Here is a 19,083-nt window from a genome sequence, read left to right on the forward strand (position 1 = left end):
CACCCTCTAACACCAGGTACAGAAATAAAGACCTGTTTAATTATGACATAATTGACAGGAAAACCCTTATGACAACAGATCATCCCCATCACACAGCTGAAATAACCTTCAAAATGAAGCAATTAAACTTATCTAGAATCGCAGTTCCTGCTTAAGAGACTTGTCAGCTCTCTCCAATGTCAGCACTTCTTCACATGACACCCTAGTGTCCTTTAAAGTTAAACTCTCTTATTCTAGACTCCATTTCTTCCTAGAAGTTGCAGACAAAGTTATGAGGATTCAAAGCTGATGCAACAACATAAAAGTCTTTCAAAACAAGCTGTGGATTCAAATACAGCTCTGAAAGTAATTCCAGTGCAATGCAGGAACACACACAAACTAAAACTGAGGCCTATTCAGACTACAGTAAAAGACACACTAGGTGAACCAAGCAATAACTTTAATTACATGCATCTGTCAAGTTGCCCTTACCCTTTTTCTTTTTTTTTTTTTAACGTTAGGCACTAATTTCAAAGAATGCTTACAAATCAAATGGATCTTCAAATGCCTCACCCCAAGTGCAGAGTTTCTTGGCTTTTCATTGATTCTGCTAGTGCTGTTACTGTATGCAATTCAAGAAAAGACTTCTGACTGTACTCTAGCAGCAAATGAAAGTAAAACAGTGCATTAACTTAAATGATCTTGGCAATTCTCAGAGCCAATGTAGTTCAAAGAGTTAAGAAACTGTCTTTTTTAATTTGTTACATGTGCTTTACAAGCTTAGAATACCAACATAAAAAATATGGCTCCCTTAAGGATTTAAATCCTTAAGTAGAACATATTTCATCCAGCTTATTAGGAACAAGATGCTTATTTAGCCTTCTACATCTACTTAAATCACTGAATTCAGAGCCTGGTTCATTGCAAATGCAGGCCTTTCAAGAACTAGCTTTGACAGAATTGCATCTAATGGAAATACTTAGAAATCACAGAAAAAAGCTGGGCAATAACTGCAAATTACTAAAGCTTAAAATATGGTCAAGGGCCAAATCTAATGAAGTCTTCCAGCAAATACTCTCAAACTTGTTTTTTTTTTTTTCAAATACCAGCATAAAGACCATATGCATATCATACAACAGCAAGGAAATGTGGCATTTATGAGACTTTCAGGCTCACCTGACACCTCAAAACAAGTTTGAGCATAATGCAACACTTTTACTAGCATCCCCCCCAAAGTCTGACAGTGAAAGCATTAAAAAACATTTTTCAAAAGCACAACAGTTGACTTGAAACCGAGGATGTCACTACACCGATACTTTAACGTATTCTCAGTTAAAGACAACTTAACAGGTACTTTTAAAAAATGTAAATGTAACCCCTCCTATTGCTTAGTCCTTTCTGACACATACAAGAGCAAAGTAAATGCAAATCCTTTACTTTTAACTGACCTGCACAGAATGTGCAGCTTTTAATGCTTTACTGAAACGCATTTTCAAATTATTTTAAAGGGACCATGCCAAACAGTTAACATTTATACCTCAACTCCCAAATTCATTAGTAACCCTGTCAAACACCTTTTAACCCTACCCAATTCTGCTGGAACCCAAGCTTTCTTCCTCAGCCTTCCACATCTGCTCCAGTCCTATTACCCATCATGCTTCTCTTTACATCCTCTGTATTTCTAGGCTATGTTGCAGAACAGTCAAGAACCAGGTAATAACCCTAGTTTTTATAGCCCTTCTCTGTACTCTAGAAGTGTTTTCACACCCTTTCCCTAAATGGTCTCTAAAACAAAGTATTCCAGATGCAACCTCAAAGCTGTGTGATGTGGAATTAAGGGGACTGTGTTTCCTTTTGCCACGGCTTAACACAGTATATACCATTGCTGGATATACATATTTATGCTGCTGGAACGTGTTATCACCCATGTTTTCAGCTGATTTTAAGTCTCTGTGGTTAAATAACAAAATATAAAGAAAAAAGTGTGTTTGTCAGTTTACTTTTCCCCTTTAGTACAAGTTTGGACAATTCAGGAATTCAGGGATTAGTAAAATTTAACAGACTGAGGATCTTTGGACAAATCTACCACACAGAGACACAGATAGCTGCAGAAATCATCATGTTTGTTGCAACATTTCCAAATGAAAATGCTGTGTATTCTTCTGGATCAGAGTCTCAACAATGTAAAACTATTTTTTCATTAAGAACCCATAATTAATTCAGCTTTCAAAGAACTTCAGCCTCGCGTGCACCACCACTGTTAGTTGCCACTGCTCTCTCATTTGGATTTTTGGAGGTAATTGTGGTGTATAGTGCACCTAAAATGGATTGCCAAGTTCTTCACCCCCCCCCCCAATCTAAAATTGCACTTTTAGCATTTCTGCAATCAATCTTGCCTTACTCCTACAGTAACTTGGAAGCCATCTCTCTGTTCAGTCTCACTATTTACCAACTTTTTATTTGTTTTTGTTGAGTCCATGGACCTTTTTGAAACTCAGTCTAAGAATACACACACTAAAGAAACAGTAAAAATCATGCATAATGCAGGTACAATAAAACAAAATGTTACAGCAATAAAATAGAAGTCTAGTTTGCCCACTGCCACACACAACATGTACGCTTTCCCATATCAGACATTGAAAGAAAAACCCTGCCTGTGAAAGATCAAGTAGTCAGGTTAAATATTAGTCAGAAAAGATTTTTTTTTGTGGGGGGTATGGATAACAGGACTACCGAGTTCACGTGTGTACTAGTGCTTTAAGGCCATGTTTCGTACTGGATACCTTAAGAAGCAACTAAGCAAGTTATGTTAGCACATTACCCTGGATGCACATGCATTTGGAAGTTTAACTTATTTATTGACATTTTGATAATCGGGAATGACCTACTGGGTAGGAGCCCATTTTTAGCAGAGGCCTGGGGAGAAAAGCTTCAGTTTAATACAAAACATTAAGAAAAATTATACAATCTTCAAAAATAAAAACAAAAATATATGCAGTTAAAATAATTAAATGACATAATACATTGAATGCAAGGTATACTACAATCATTTAATATTTTAAAGAAATTATAGACAATTCGTAGAGAAATTAAAGAGAAGTTAGTTTAATACAAACAGAGGAAAACAGGCGTATGGTATATTTAGAGAGAAGTAAATGAAAAGGGAGAGTAAGGAGGTACAAGGAAAGAAAAGATCTGTTCACATTTAGGATATAGTTTATCCTAGTTTTTGAGCAAGAACAGATCCAGATTTTAGCTAGAAGTCTTTAAGAGTGATTTTCGAAAGGTGGGAGGGTTTAGACCTGATGGATACAGATAAGGAGTTTCAGGCCTTTGCAACCTTGTACTGGTACAGACAATGCCCAGCAGATTTGGTAGGTCTGTAGAAAAAAGTGTTTTGTCAATGGCTCTCAATGATTAATTTGCAAGTTACCTAGAATGTTTTTAGTGCTGGACAGGCAGATTGATGCTAGAATGTAATCTGTGTTTATATAGCTCGTTAATAGATTATATCCATGTTGAATTTCTTCATGTATTGTATAAAATTAACCTATTTTTGTATAATTGTTTAAATACTTACTTTGTATAAAAAAAAAAAAAAATTTCATTGCTGTAATGGAACCTTTCTCCTCAGGTCTCTGCTGTAAAAGGGCATCGGCCCAGCCAGACCAACCTGGTTAAATGGCAAATAATTTTATAGGCGGTAAGACGTTGTATCAGCTGATGCGACAGTTGTAATGAATTTAGGCTTTTCAGTGCTATATAGTGGTGCATTCTGAAAAGGCTACATGCTGCAAATTTAGCACCTTTGTTATAGCATAGTACAAGTTTTCATTTTTGTGAAGCCTGGAGGTAAGTATGGGAGTGCCTCAAAGAAGAGTGAGGAGGAGGAGATTAGTGGTGGCAAATGTAGGCTTAGTTACATCAGTGAGAAAGTATTTGGCTCCAAAGTCATCCCTAGTTTTTTTTATAAGAATTTCTCACACAATTTTGTATATGCAGGTCAAATGTTAGATCATCCACAATCACTACTAATAGTTCATTATAAGAAATGGCTTCAATGACTGAATCGAGAGAGAGGACTTGCATTTTCTTTTTTCATGAAAGAGTGATGGGGAGAATAGTAGGCTGGTTTATTTGGGTTAAGCATGAGTTGTGAGTTATGAAGCCACGTTTCAGTGGCTCCAAGGCTTCAGAATAAATTTTCTGGATGTGTACCACATTGTCAGATATGCAAGATGTGAGTGGAATCATCTGTGTACTGTATTAGGGTGGCTTAATGTATGGAAATATGGAGGGAGCTGTTGAAAATGTTAAAGGGGGACCTTGTGGTGACTGGGAGGTACAGAGAGACAGTCGAATGCCATTTTACTGACAAGAAATTGGGCAGGTAGCTTTTGAACCACAGAAGGGTGGGCTGAGAGATACCTAGTAAGGACAACTGAAGAGTTTGATGTGAAACTGTGGCGAAAGCTTTAAACAAGTCTAGAAATAAGAAAGACTGTTTGCCAGACAGGAAACTAGCGGGAGCAGGAATGAGCGAGAACGCACAGAGAGATTACTGGACTGACCTATAAGGATTGAGACAGGATAGGCAATACTATTGGCTGCCACTTTTCGGTACTCGCTTAGGTGGTCATCAGCTGAAGAAGAGCATGGTTTAATTTTAAGAGTAGTTTTATATAGGATGTGGGCATAGGTTTGAAGTGAAAGTGAATGTGGTAGTGTGTCTGTTGGGATGGGATTAAATGTTGAGGAATCCTTAGAGATGCTATACTAGCTATAAAATAAGTTAACTGCATTGCAGTTTCAAGTAGTGAGTTATCTGGACAGGAGTTTGGGTCGAATTTTTCACTGGCATGTAAAATTGCTTTAATGGATGTCTAAAATTTTTAGAGTTGTGTTTAGTATCATTCTGAAAGTGGTCTTCATTTACTTGCTTTTTAGTCAATTGTGAAGTATTTTGAAGTTTAAGATATTAAGCCATTTTATATTTTTTTTGCAATTCTTTCCATGCTTTCTTTGCTCTGTATTAGCATTCTATACTTTTTGAATAGCCAAATTGCATTATTTATTTTCAGTCTCTTCCTTCTAAGAGGTGCACAGCTGTTTGGGATATTTAGGAAAGTTGTACTGAATTCAATTACAGCATCATCCAAGGGGAGGATTTTTAGGAAGTTCTAATTAATAAATGATAGTGTAGTAATGAACATTTCTGGGTTAAACTTGAAAAGGTTACGTTTTACAAATTTGCTGTTTAACTGGATGTGCGAGATGTCTAGTCATACAGATTGGGAGATGATCACAGAGTCCCTGACATTTTACCTGTGGTAGAGTATTTGCTAGGGTCTGATATTAGGATACAGCCCAACACAGAATTTGATGCCTTGCTATAATATGTGGGGCTATTAACTACGTCTGTGAAAACATCAAGTTCAAGCTAGATGTAGGGGAGTCAAGTGTTTTTGTCTAACCGATTTCCAAACTAACAAGAACTATATTTAGTCACTTCTGCACCCTCCATTGTTTTTCCTATTTTGGAGTCATCTGTAACCAAATTAAACATCCTCAGTCGCACATATCTGCTAGAAATATATTAAATAGCAAGAGCCCCACTCTAGAGATATCTCCTCAGACTTCAGCCAACAAATTATAACCACCACCAGTTTTTGCTCATCTTACCGCATTCACTACTTAGAGAATTATGGGTGATTAAGGATTTGCCCATTACCCTGATGTTTAGCACTGCACTGAAGGTTTTGCCAAAACCTAAGGGAAATCAGCTGAACTACCTCCCTCTGCTGCTACCCAATTGAAACGCTGTAACAAAGGATTATTCCTTTTCCATGGAACCCCTCTGTTGTTCAGCAGCAGTCCATTTTCTGAGAGAAGTTACACAGGCCTACTTCTGAGAATTTGCTCTCATTACCTTTCCCGCAGCACAGAGCTTACTGGCTCACTAGTTTTACAGCCCTTTTCAGATCCTCACACAAGGAAAAAAAACAGAACTTGCCAGGCAAATGGAGCATCTTCAGGTACAGAGTCTATTTAGGGATTTGTTACCCGACGGCTCTCCAACACTTAGTCTGCCCACTCAAATCCACCCAACTACAAGGCCCTTCCTAAACTGTCCCTTTCCTCCTTTTGTCTTAATAATTTACTAAAGAGAATATGCTTTACTGTTTAGTCTGCTTATCACTTCTTTCCACCTTCCACCACAATTGTCAAAGCTTGCCCGAAACGTTTTCCTTCTATTCAGCTCGTCTCATACGATATCCTATTTCAGGAATGAGGTGCATTTTAAACTAACTTTCGTTACTAATGATTTAGTGTAATTTTTTTAAGTTTGTTCTTTGAAAAATACAGATGACAGGTGTTGCTGAACTGTTAGATAGGATACAAAGTTTGCACAGCTGCAGCACTAACATGGGTGACTGTTGCTCTACAAGAAATAGTCAACTCCTCCCTGGTTAGATCAGACCACAAACTGATCACCTTGGAAATCCACATCCCTCCCCCAAAAAGGTAACCCCCCATGAAAAACTTCTCCAAAGCTAATTTTGGGCTCCTAAAAAACAGTTGGCCAACTTCACGGCACCCATGCAAATGAAGAATAGTTGCATGACCACCGAATCATACACCAATGCACTGTACAAACACTAAGACAAATGTATGGCTCTTGCCATACCCAATAAAACCAAGACGCTCTCACCCCAAAAAAGGAAGCCAATCTGGTGGTCCCCTGCCATAAACAAACTCTACAACAGGAGGAGGAAACTGATGCGGAATAAGGTGAAGTCCCAAGACTGGAAAAATCAGCCTCAACAAAATCCTTCATTAAACCCTCTAAAGCTAGCTATGAAAACAGAATTGCAGCAGATAGTAAAGACAACCACAAGGTCTTCTATAGTTATGTAAAGAATTTCAAAGGCAATACCCAGATTTGCTCTGAGCTACTGCACAATGGTACCTCCTACACCGAGCCAACAGAGATTGCCAATATACTGGCAGATAGTGCCAACTTTACCCCCCCCACACCAAATGACCAATCACAATACCAGTAGATTGCCAGGCACCCAGTAGTACTGCTGCACAGCTTAAAACAGCACTGTCCAAGGCCAAAAATACAGCTTCTATGGGACCTGACAATACCCTTGGCTGTGTTCTACATGAACTACAAAGTGAACTGGCACCACACCTGTGTGCCCTATTCAATCGCAGCCTCACCTCAGGCTTTGTCCCTACCGAATGGCACACTGCTAGTCATCCCTCTCCACAAAGGAGGAGTGACTACAGACCCTGGGAACTATCTGACTAGTCTGATATGCAAAGCTATGGAACACATCATGGACCTAATAAACAAGGATACAGGGAATCTCCAAACTCTGGATCCCACACAGTTTGGTTTTGCGAAGGGTAGATCATGCCGGGTCGACTTCTTTGAGTCAGTCACCAGAGCTGTGGATAAAGGCAAGGTGGTTCATACAGCCTACCTTGAACTGGCCAAGGCCTTTGATACCATTCCCCACTCAAGAATCACAGAAAACTCACTAAGCTAGGCATCAACTCCTATATCACTAGGTGGGTTGCAAACTGGCATACAGAACCCACAGTGTGAAAGTAGTCGACTCCAGGTCAGACTGCTGACCTGTCATGAGAGGAGTCCCACAAGGTTTAGTCCTGGGTGCTCCCCTGTTTGGTATCTACTTCTCTAAAGTCCAGGCCGACACAAAGGGACTCTGGCTGACAAAGTTCACAGACTATTGCAAGTTGGGAGCTATTAACTCCCCAAATTATGTTGACATCCTAAAGAAAGGCCTCATTGAGACAAACGACTGGTGTCAGAACCATGGCTTTAAGCTAAATGCCAAAAAATGTGTCATCCTGTTTGGGGAAAAACCTGGTTCCCATGAATTACCACATCAATTGTAGTCCACTGAGCACAGGAGGAGTTAAGAGATCTGGGAACACATGTTGACAGCAACCTCTCTTTCAACCACCACATTGCCACTGTGATCAGAAAGTCCTTCTATGTGGCACATCTCATTACTAAGGGTTTTGCATCCAGATGAAAGAGGTCAGTCTCCCTCTACTCTTCCCTCATTACACCAATAGAGTATAATGCCCCATTTGACATGTACCTCACTAGACACCTGCAACAACTGGAGGCGCAAAAGTACCTCACAAAGAGGATCCCAGGCTTTAAACACCAACTCCAACTATTCTGTCTCATATCACCTACTTAAGAGGTGATCTCCGCTTGACTTGCAAAGCCATGTCTGACCCAGCTCGGTTAGAAATGCTAAATCTAAAGAAATCCCAATCCCTCCACACCACACTCTCCAGAGACCTCACCACAATCAGCAGAACAAGCTGGAGGGACAGGTTCATAACACAGAGATGCCCATGCTATGAACAGACTTCCATACATGTCACAAAGAGCACCTCACTGGCCCTCTTCAAGAGAGATCTTGACGAGTGGATGGGAAAAGGAGAAAACTTTGGCTGTGAAGAATTCTACAGCTGTAAAAGCAGTTTCAGCTTTGATACAGATTTCCTCTAAATTGCTGGAAGCAGTCATAGGTGTTTAAAACACACAAAAGGAACGTATCCAATATTTCCTGACTAGGACAGAGCCTACTTTCAGCGGGGCCCAGGGAGAAACTATCCAGATGCATGTTGTCGGAATGTGAGGAAGAACAGGCAGACTCCGTATAGAAGGCACCCCAGCAGAGACTCAAACTAGACAACATCTGTGAGGTGACAATGTTATCTGCTGCACCACTGATACCAAGCTTATCAGCTCAAATAAAGATGACTAAACAAATTGGGGAGGGGAGCTTTAACTACCTATGCAGAAAAAAAAACTGAACTCTGGAAAATTATGGTGGAGGTAAAGAAAAGGCTAGCCGAGTAGAAGGCTTCTGAGAAGAGAACATTCAAAAATAAATAGGAGGAGAAGACAAAATGCAGATAAAATCTATTTTTTCTGCTGTTCCACAGAAACTTGAATGACAAAGGTAACAGCCTGTTCAAAGAAAAAAATAAAAAAGCAATTGGAATAGTGTTCCACGGCATGATTTCTTAACTGAAAGGGCACACCTGTATGCTCCAAACCTGGCTAAGAGAACGCAGCCAAGCCCTACATTAGATGCAATCGTACCAGCAGAAAGAGTTGATCCTTTCTGCTAAACATTTGTCGGGAAAAGTATACAAGATACGTCATTCTTTGATAGTTACAGTTTTGTCCACTATACAAGATTCTGCAAGATTTAACAGACGTGATCCACTTTATCAAGTGCTTCTGACAAATCAAACCATCTAGCCCACCTACAAATTTTACTTGACAGACTGGTTGAACACTGAAGCTATATGGCTTAACACACAAACAGCAGCAGGAACGAAGAAATGCTTTAACACATGCTGTGCATCTATTGTTTACAGGTTTAGGCAACATCATATTTCTCACGTTTCCGCTAACTTGATCAAGGGCAATATTTATATATGATGGACCCAGCTGTTGGAAGTAAACCTAAAACAAAGATCACTCTGCTTTCAAATATAGTCCAGACAAAGCTTAACTGATCATTTTTGCTTGTGTGTTAATATTCTTAACGCAGGCTACTGCTGCATTTCTTTTTTGTGGGGGTGGGGGGCGGTTCTATACCCTAAAGTATACAATAAGCAGGGTTAGAGTCTATTTTTACGCAGGACAGTCCCTTTTTGGGCAGTCACGTCCAACAAAAGTCTTGGAAAATGGCAAGCTTCCTATAATTCAACAAGTAGTTTCTCAAGTTTCATGTAATTACTTAATATTGCACGACAAAAACAAAGTTTTACAAGATTGAGCTTTTATTTTGGCAAAAAGTGAAGTTCTGTCCTTTGTAGTTGTACCGGTAGAATGGTTTATCCTGCAAAAACGTTACTTTTCCGTAAAAAGTAAAAACCTTTAGATACCTAAAACGTGTCAACATATTTACCGGTATCGAACAAATGATGCAACTGCTTTACGAAGGATATCCCCAGCTGTAGACATTGCATGTGTTGTATGAAAAACCCAGATTTACAGACGCACGCCACACACGACTACAGCTTCTTTTCCAAGATATTTATGTTAATAAATAAGGCAGTACAATACTGGTAACATAGAAATGAGCAAACAATTCAACAGTCCCGATTGGTTTTAGATGCATTTCAGAATGCTGACACAGAGCGCTCACAAAGCAGGAAAAATAGTGTACCATTTTTTTCAGTGGAAGATGATTTTACACTACTGCCCAAATGTTGCTATACTAATAAACACGTATCTTAGGGGTTTGTTTCAAGCCAACTTTCTTGGGGAATGGGGATCTCAAACAGCACGTGGTCCATAACAAGAGTAAACGCAGTCGTTTGGGATAAATGATAAAACAGTGAGACAACCTTGAGTATTCACAGCCACTTTGTACTGTAGCCTATAAAAAGTGCCAAATTTCTACACTGAAATTTTATGGGTGAAATCGAAGTGTGCGTTTTTTTTTCACACTAAATTTAACACCGGTACAAAATAAGTGCTGCCATAAAAGTAAACCGGTTTGTGGGACTTCTATCAAACAGAAACGCGCCTCCAGTGGGTCTCTGGAGAATTACAACTCTGCAACTTCAGAATAAACAGAAACGTTATTTTACGGCTTTCAACACTTCTGGCAAGCTCAGCCCGGAAACAACAAAGCAGCACGTGTTGCCTGTCTCCGGTGCTCCTTTGTAAGGATGTCTGGTAGAGTAACAAATTCCACCCCTTTCCCTCGTAGCACTATCCACGGTGGATAATCCACCCCTCCCCAAGTTCACCACTGTCAATGTCACACACTGTCCTCAAGGTAAAAATGGTCTCTGGTTCTAAAAAAACAAATATGCAAAGAAACAAAGTAATACACTTACTACATTAACATGTTTTACCAACAAAAGACAGAGGCAACTTCCTCTGTTAAATTTGACAGAATGACTCAACTTTTCCAAACTGGATGTGAAGCTTTGTACAGCTATTCCTGAGCAGGACCACGTTTTAATTCGCAGTGTTGGCATTTTACTAGTACGTGTCAATACATATCCACCTAGTACTCGCATGTAAACCGTTCTGTGATCAAGTAGAACTATCCCGTTACCAATGGGGTACGTCTCTGCCCCCATAGACCTAATCCAAAAAAGACAACGTTTACCACCAAATTAAACTTCAACTAAATACGTTTTTGTTCAAATACTAATATGCAGTCACTCACTAATTAGAGAGAGACATTTCTCCGACAGTCGAGGCCACTGTGTAAAATGTCTAGGTTATTACACTTCAAGAGTTAGAACTTAACGAGTTAACATTATCTGAAACCCCCGTCTGTCACTTTTGTGCTGCCAGTTTTGTTCATATCACTTAAGAAGGTGGCCAGAATTTACCAATCCACTAAGCAAACGCAAAGTGGTCACAATGGTTACTTTCTCGAGAACTATTGAAGTAATATAACAGTCGTGGTTCTCAGTTCTGCAAATTATACATGGCTAGAATGCAGTATTATTATTATGCATTTGGAGAGCAGAAAATTGCACACTTCCCCAGGCGGAGGAACAATGCATAAAAGTCCACCGGCTTTCATGGCCGTCAGAAAGCTATATAATTAATATCTAAATGCAATAACAAAAGTTTTACAGGAGTTAGTGAAATAGTATATACATTAAACAAAACAAACATTGCCACAAATGAAGACATAAGTGCCAATAAACTGCAAATTATTACTATGTTACAAGTTAATGTATGTGTTCCCTCAAACTGAACATTAAATGGCTGACCTCGCAATCGTATAGTTCAATAAGCTGCTCCAAGATCCACTCCTCCAGGATAAGTCGCTTCCTAAGCTCTTTTCTGTCGTACTTGACAGTAACCCGGCCCTGTTTCCGAACCGGGATCTCATCGTCGCCAGCTGGTGTCTGGAAATAGACCCGGGGTTGGGCGCTGCTCTCTGGGCTACTGACAGCTGCCATACCCCTACCTCGTGGCTGTTACCTCCTCCACCGATTAGGCTGACTTAAGATATTCTCCACTTCACCCTGAATGGCTTTCTGCTCAGCTTCCTTTGTTCTCGGTTTGTTCTTATTCCACCTGGATTAGCAGTTTACCTTGCAGCCAAAAAAGGTAAGGTAACGCTGCTCCTCTTAAAACACTTGGTTCTCCGCTTATTAATCCTGCATACTTCAACTATTTACAGTTGACCTACACTTTTATATTCCTCTTTGTCTTCGGTATTTCCACCACCAGTGCGCTGGAAACGTTATCCTAAACTGTAAACTATTTCTTTGGTAACCAGCTAGGGTCTGTATCCTTATTTTAACCTACTACTATACTCCAACGCTGCGTTAATACCCCTCTGCCCTTGGCTTTAACTGTTACTCTTTTGTCTTACTCTGTGAACACCAAATGATCAAACCCTCTCCCTCGCGCTCAGCATGTCACCCGTCCACACTACCGGCAGATAAAGCAACTGCTCCCTTTCTTAAAGGTACAGACAATAATTTTAAAAGTGTATCTTCCTTTCCTGGGTGAAGCGCCACAGAATTACCAGGCTGTTTTTTTTCCATATCCTGATACCTATCAACTGTACAGATTTTGGCTGAATCAATGTTCAGATTTTTGCCTCATATTTTTATTTGGTCTGCTTCTCATAAAATTGTGTTTTTCTGACAGATTACTGGCAAATCACTGAGGGATGAAGTCAAAAAGTAATGACAAACATTTGAGTTTCAGACTTCATACCCTTCAGAAAAGTCATGCTAATATACCTGTTATCCTATCAATTTCAAAGTTTGTAAGAGCAATTCTTAAAAAGTGCCTCTATTTTTGGGCCTTTGTCCCTCATTATGTATGGCTTTGTCCAGATTTCTTTCCCCAAGAGGTTGAGAGGCATAGCTCTCAACCAATCAGGGACAAACCCAGGAAAAATCAGGGTAATCTATTAATACTATTAACTTGAGACATTGGTTGAATAAAATATATTTTGTGAAATAAAAGCAATCTATAGCTCTTAATTATTACCATTATTTATTGAGTACAATTCACCACATTTCCTCCAAAAGTTGCCAGTTTTAGGAGGGAGTAGAGGGACAGAGCTAAAGTTTGAGTCAAAATCAGGGACATCCCTGGAAATCAAGGACAGTTGAGAGGTATGTTGAGAGATATGGTGATCTCATGTTCATTTCAAAACTCAAGCTGCACCTTCATTTTTAATTTTCAATGCTTATTATGATTAATTTACTCTAAGGTTTAATAAGGAGTGGCAAAAAATTACTGCAAGCCTAGGTGCACTGATAGTAAGAAAACAGAAATAGCATAGGGGAGGGGGCAGGAAACGGAGTGTAAGTAGGAAAGACGGGTTAGTAAGGAAATTCAAGTGAAAGATACAATGCTCAGATGAGTAGGGGTCCCTGCTGTAGGGCAGGGTGAAATAAGTATCCCACCACTTCAGCCAGAAACATGTGTTCTATGCCATATTAAAGTTACTTCTATTCTTATTATGCTTATTTATGTTACTTATTTACCCCTTGTTAACCAGGTAAGTCCTTGGACCCTTTCAAACATTACCTAGCCTTAAGCATAGCTCTCAACGAATCAGGGACAAATCCAGAAATTATCAGGGACAGTTTTAAAATATTAGCACTATTAACTTGAGGTACTGACAGAATAAGAGAATGTGAATTAATATACATTTTCTGAAGCAAAAGGAGTCTATAATAATTATTGTCATTATTTATTAAGTGTAATTCATAACCTTTTCTCCAAAAGTCATTCAGTTTTAGGAGGAATTAACAGGAACAAAGCTAAAATCAGTGTCAAAATCAGGGATGTCCCTGAAAATCAGGGACAGCTGAGAGGTATGGGGAGGGCAAGGTGAAATACAATAAATTTGAGTAATTTAGGGTAGCCCATTAAGTAACATGCTTTTGGGAAGTGGGAGGATCTTAGCCAGCATGATTTGATCTTTTTGTGGTGGTGGGGCAGACAGAGTAATGTGAGCTTATTTTTGGCTGAGTTTTTCTTTTCCCTCAGAGCATTATATTTCCTGAAAATAAGATATTACTGTGGCTTACTCTGTCTTGCAAGATATACTTTTAAGATGTTTTAAGATTCATTTAATTAGAATGTTAGTAATCAGAATTTATTTTATTTTATTTATTTATTTTACATTTGTTAACTTGGAAAGTCCACTGGACACAGGTCCCTTTTCAGTGGAGGCCCGGGGAGAAAAGCTCTACATATAACTAACAAATAAGATCACTATTAGTACAAACTTTACATTATAATTAAGACACACAGTGAAATAATACATCATTATAAGAGTCAAATGTCTAAGAATTCAACTACATAAGAATAATTCTTTTACCTTTCAGGTGTATACATCTGGTGTCTGATTTTTGCCATGTTTTGTAAACTCAACAATAAGCCATTTCTTCTCCATTTGTAAGGTAGTGTTGAAACCAGACTTACAAGTAAAAAAAAAAAAGTGGATGGGCAGGATTCACAAAGCCTCCGTGTAAGAGTTACAAGGCTTACACGGAGGCTGCAGTTAAACGGTGTGACGTCAGCATGTCATGCATATGCATGAGGGCATGCTGAATCACACCTAAGGCTAACACGGTCCGTGGAAGACAGTAGGGGGCGTGTCCATAGGCCGAGCCCTGCAAACGGACATGCCCCCAGAAGAGTAAAAATCCCGAAAGTAAACCCCCACGACAGAGCCCGTGTAAATGTGAATAAACACAACACAACACATGCCCCACTAGACTACGAACATAAAATGTAGAAATGAGCATCTTATAATTTTTTTTAAATTATAAAGATGTTTGCCCGTGAGTGCGCTCGTTTGCGCGGGCGTGCCTGTAGCTTAGCCACAGTTAGCAGTCAGTGGAAAAGCATATAAGAACTAAATATGCAAAGCAAGCCAAGAAGCAATAGTGTAGCGGTAGAGATGTCAGCTGAAGAGCAGGCAGCCATGGTTCGAACCCCCACAACATCAATTTTTATTTTTAGTGAAATAAGCACGAAACAAGTCCCTGACATATATGTACACATATAAAATTATATTTTATGTAAAATGTAATGAAATGGGCCATGTATTTTGAAGAAATGTGAGATAATAAAAAAAAATGTCAGATGTGCCTATAGCTGAGCTACAGTCTAACAAGTTGAGTAAATCTGCCTGTAGGTGAGCAGTGTTTTAACAGGTATAAAATGAGTGCCCGTAGGTGAGCAGTGGTTTAACAGGTGTAAAATGAGTGCCCGTAGGTGAGCAGTGGTTTAACACGCTGAAACTGTGTGCCCATAGCTGAGCTGAGTGTAATATGCGTGCTGACAGCCAAATGACGTGTAAACCAGTGTAACCCGTTTGCGCGGAGCTGCGCGCCGCGCCAACAAGCTAACTGACGGGCAACGTTGAGCAAGCTGTATCAAAACTGCCTTTACACAGACACACCTCTTAGCCTGTGTAGACAGTCATAAAATATAAAAAGCAGTGGTCGGGTTCGAACCCAGGATACCATGCACCATAGTCAAGGTACTGAACCACTAAGCCATGACAGTTGCACTTAGAAATGCAGTAATAGCATATATATAGGAATGAATAGAAAGAGGAGCATGACAAAGCAGGTTTTGTGAAGCTGATACAATTCCAAAATGGCCAATCACAGATAAGTGCGGGAAAGACGGCATATATAAGCCCCATAGGCGGGAATACACAGCATAACCGATTGTAGAACCGACTTGCAGCCAGAATGTCAGGTGTAGGTGAGGGTAGTTGCTTCCGAGCACAGAGGTGGGGCATTGAGGAGTCCAAATATATGGTTTGGCTCCTTGTCCACAATCACGAGGCCCAACTCATGCAGGGCCAGGTCCTGTGGGGAGCATATAGGGCTGAGGCGTGGGACCGGTTGGCTCATGATCTCACCAGTGCCACAGGGATACCAAGGACTGGTGAGCAGGTCCGTCACCACCATGTGGACCTGAAGAGACAGAAGCAGGACCAACTGAACCGTTGGATCCAGGAGGCCTGGCAAATGCCCAATGCCCCACTACTAAGTTACATGTAATTATTTATGTAAGAAATTAACCTAGCTGATATTATGGAGATGTGTATTCCAATATTACTTTATTTATATTACAGTTGCGGGTGTCCGTTCTGCGAACCATAGAGCCTATGGCGATAGGCTGGCATGGTTGCGCCACCAGGCAGGTCAGTAATTCTCTCCCTGTAACTGTAAATAAATATATAAGTATGACAGTTAGCAAAAGAGTGTAGTGTAGTCACTAATTAATAAAATGTGCAAGTAACAGTGTAAGAGGGTTTGCAAGTATTGCTTGATTACAAAAGTGTGATGCAGCCTGTAATCCAAACATAAAAATGAAACAAGTCTGAAATAAAGATGTCCCACCTGTAATATAATAGCACATAACCTGCAGCAGGCTGAAAAGTACAGCTGCAGAAGCTGAGAGTAAAACACATGTGTGAAATATATCCCTGTTGAAACACAGAAACATGACAAAAGTGAGACTGTTGGAAAGGATTGTTATAACTACAGATAAAACATGTCAATAAAGCCTAGAATTAAGTACCATCCTGAATTGTAAAAATAAAACAAGTTTGAGAGTGTGAGAAAGAGTTATGAATCCACCAATAAAGTAGTAATAACTCCTGAATAAAGTATACTGCAGCCAGTACAGAATGAAATGAATGTGACAGGCAGAACCAAACAGTAACATGTGTTGAAAACGATACCGCAGCTGGAATGTGTATCCCAAAATCTGGATATGTTACTCTCAGTCTGCAATATGCAGATAGTATGGTTGTCTGAAATACCAAACATCCACAGTTGTCTATAGCTTTATAAAGCAAATGTAGCAGGATGATGTAGTTGAACAGAGCCAGATATGAATGTGTATAAATAAAAATGAAAATGTATATTGATGTAGCAGTAACATTCCTATCACCAACTTGAAGTAGTTATCACATAGGAAACTGTAGGCAGAACTGTAGTGTGTATATATCTGCAGCTATTAGAAATGTACAGCATATGTATTGGTATTTGAAGTTGTTAATTAAATTTTCTTCACCCTACCCTATAACCACATATAATCCATTCCACATGAAATTGGTATGTGCAATCACAATTAACACCCCATGGACATTTGTCCTGTTGGTTCATACATATTTGCATGTACGTTGATGCATCTGCCCTGTTCATACATCCAAACCTGATGGCCTGTTGCCATTAATCAACCCTGCATGTTGTTGGACTGTGTATTGCTGTTCAAAATATGCATGTGTTATGCTTGCTGTTCAATAGTTTGAATATCTGGGTGTTTGGTTAATGGGAATACTAATGCATGCTGTTACAACTAATTGTGAATGGTATTGTACGTTACTAACCCAAACTGTCATGACATAATGCAAAACATAGGACGACAGGGAAGGCGGGTTCCAGCAGACCCACCTCTCCCTCCTCAGCTGGCGAGTGCACCTGGCAGTAGTGCCCAGGCCGGACCCTCTTCCGGTGGCCCTGTCCCACCTGCGGGTGGAAGCGCTGCAGGGGATGGGGCTCGTCCCCCCTCTGCAAGTGTGGCCGGAGGAGAACATCCACTCACCCTCCGTAATGTCCAGACTGTGGTGCGTAGGGAGATCCGGGACGCTGATCTTGGGCCCCTACGCCAGCTTGAGGCATGGGTGGCACAACTAATGGGTGTGCCTGCTGCCTGGCCTACACAGCCCCCAGCACAGCCCCGTCCTGGGCAGTGAAGGCACAGTGGCAACTGCCCATGGGTGGGGATATCAGTTCCACTGTTGCCATCTGTGGGCTCATGGGCTCTAGATATCCAAACACCCGTCCCCGTCAATTGTGTAACCCCCCCACATGTGTCATATACCACCCCTGTATGCATCTTGTTTGTCTTGTCTGTTAACCTACCCAACCTACCTCCCCAAATATACCGACTTCCTGTACCTGACATACCACTCTCACCTGAAAAAAAAAAAAAAAAGGGCACTCTGTACCCCCCAAAAAATTATGCCCCATACATAGCTGCCCATTTCTCACACATGTCTGCTGGACATGGAAACTGTCAATTACAATTGGCTGTACAACAAGTATTATTGTTGTCCTTACACCTCTCCCAGGGGTGGAAGGTTTCAAATGTCACACCAAATTACAAACATATGCACAGCTGTTGCTGATGAAGAAATGGGCAGCTATGGGCCTTACCTACATCCCTCTTGCAAAACCCGAGCTTGTTTCCCTACTATCTTACCCTCTTTGTGACCCCTTTTTTTACCACTTTCCTGTCTCCCCATTTTCATTTCTTTCAAAGAAATTAGCACGGGTGTGCGCAAGAGTAAGCACTTTTAAGCGGTTGTAAGTGGGTGTGCGCGTACCTGAACGCCAGTGCGCATGCGTGAGCTCTGCGCAAACCAGCACTAACCCAGTTACAACTGCTTAAAAGTGCCTTAGTCACTTTGAATGACAAGGCCTGTAGTCTGCTCAAAAGCAAAATAAAATCCCACTGTCAGTCCCAAACCCAGGACCTTGGAAACAGTAGTCTGCATGACTTACCACTAAGCCATGACTGTTATATAAGAACATTGTGCTACAATAAATATATCATGTAATAGTAGGAATGAATGTAAAGGGAATATAGGATGTGTAGTACAAAAAGCATGTCATGTATATTTACTGTCAAATGTAGTGGATTTCTATAATAGTAGTGTGTGAACAGAAACAGCCATGCTAGTTGGTAGCTAGTAGGTAATAATGTCATTGTAGCACCTTACAAGCCACACACATACTCACAGCAGGATAATCAATGCCCATACCACACAACCTCTTACAGCAACACATCCGGACTAAGTAATAAAAAATGTGGAGCAAAGGCCCAAAAACAGGGACACATTTCAAATATTGCTCCAACAAACCTAGACAGTTGAGAGAGTAACAGGTTTTGCATTATGTTCGATGTTTGGAAGGGTATGAAGTCTGAAACTGAAATGTTTGTCACTATAGTCTGACTTGAGCCCAGAGTGATTTGCCAGAAAAAGCTGT

The 19,083-nt window shown here is 40.2% G+C and overlaps 1 protein-coding gene across 2 annotated transcripts in view; it reads right to left on the reverse strand.

The window, feature by feature from the left end:
* The window catches only part of PPP1R14B (protein phosphatase 1 regulatory inhibitor subunit 14B), a 324,098-nt gene extending 311,621 nt beyond the window's left edge, over positions 1-12,477 (reverse strand). Inside the window, exon 1 of one of the 2 annotated variants that reach the window (XM_044075743.1) lies at positions 11,797-12,476. In XM_044075743.1, coding sequence (XP_043931678.1) covers positions 11,797-11,988 — 192 coding nt within the window. In that variant the 5' untranslated portion in view covers positions 11,989-12,476. Of the gene's footprint in view, positions 1-11,796 lie in introns of both variants that reach the window. The other variant, XM_044075742.1, reaches the window with a different exon arrangement.
* Between the last annotated feature and the right edge of the window lie 6,606 nt (positions 12,478-19,083).

Source organism: Protopterus annectens, chromosome 6.part1 (assembly GCF_019279795.1).
Source record: "Protopterus annectens isolate FY-2018-M chromosome 6.part1, PAN1.0, whole genome shotgun sequence".
Taxonomy (NCBI): Eukaryota; Metazoa; Chordata; order Ceratodontiformes; family Protopteridae; genus Protopterus; species Protopterus annectens.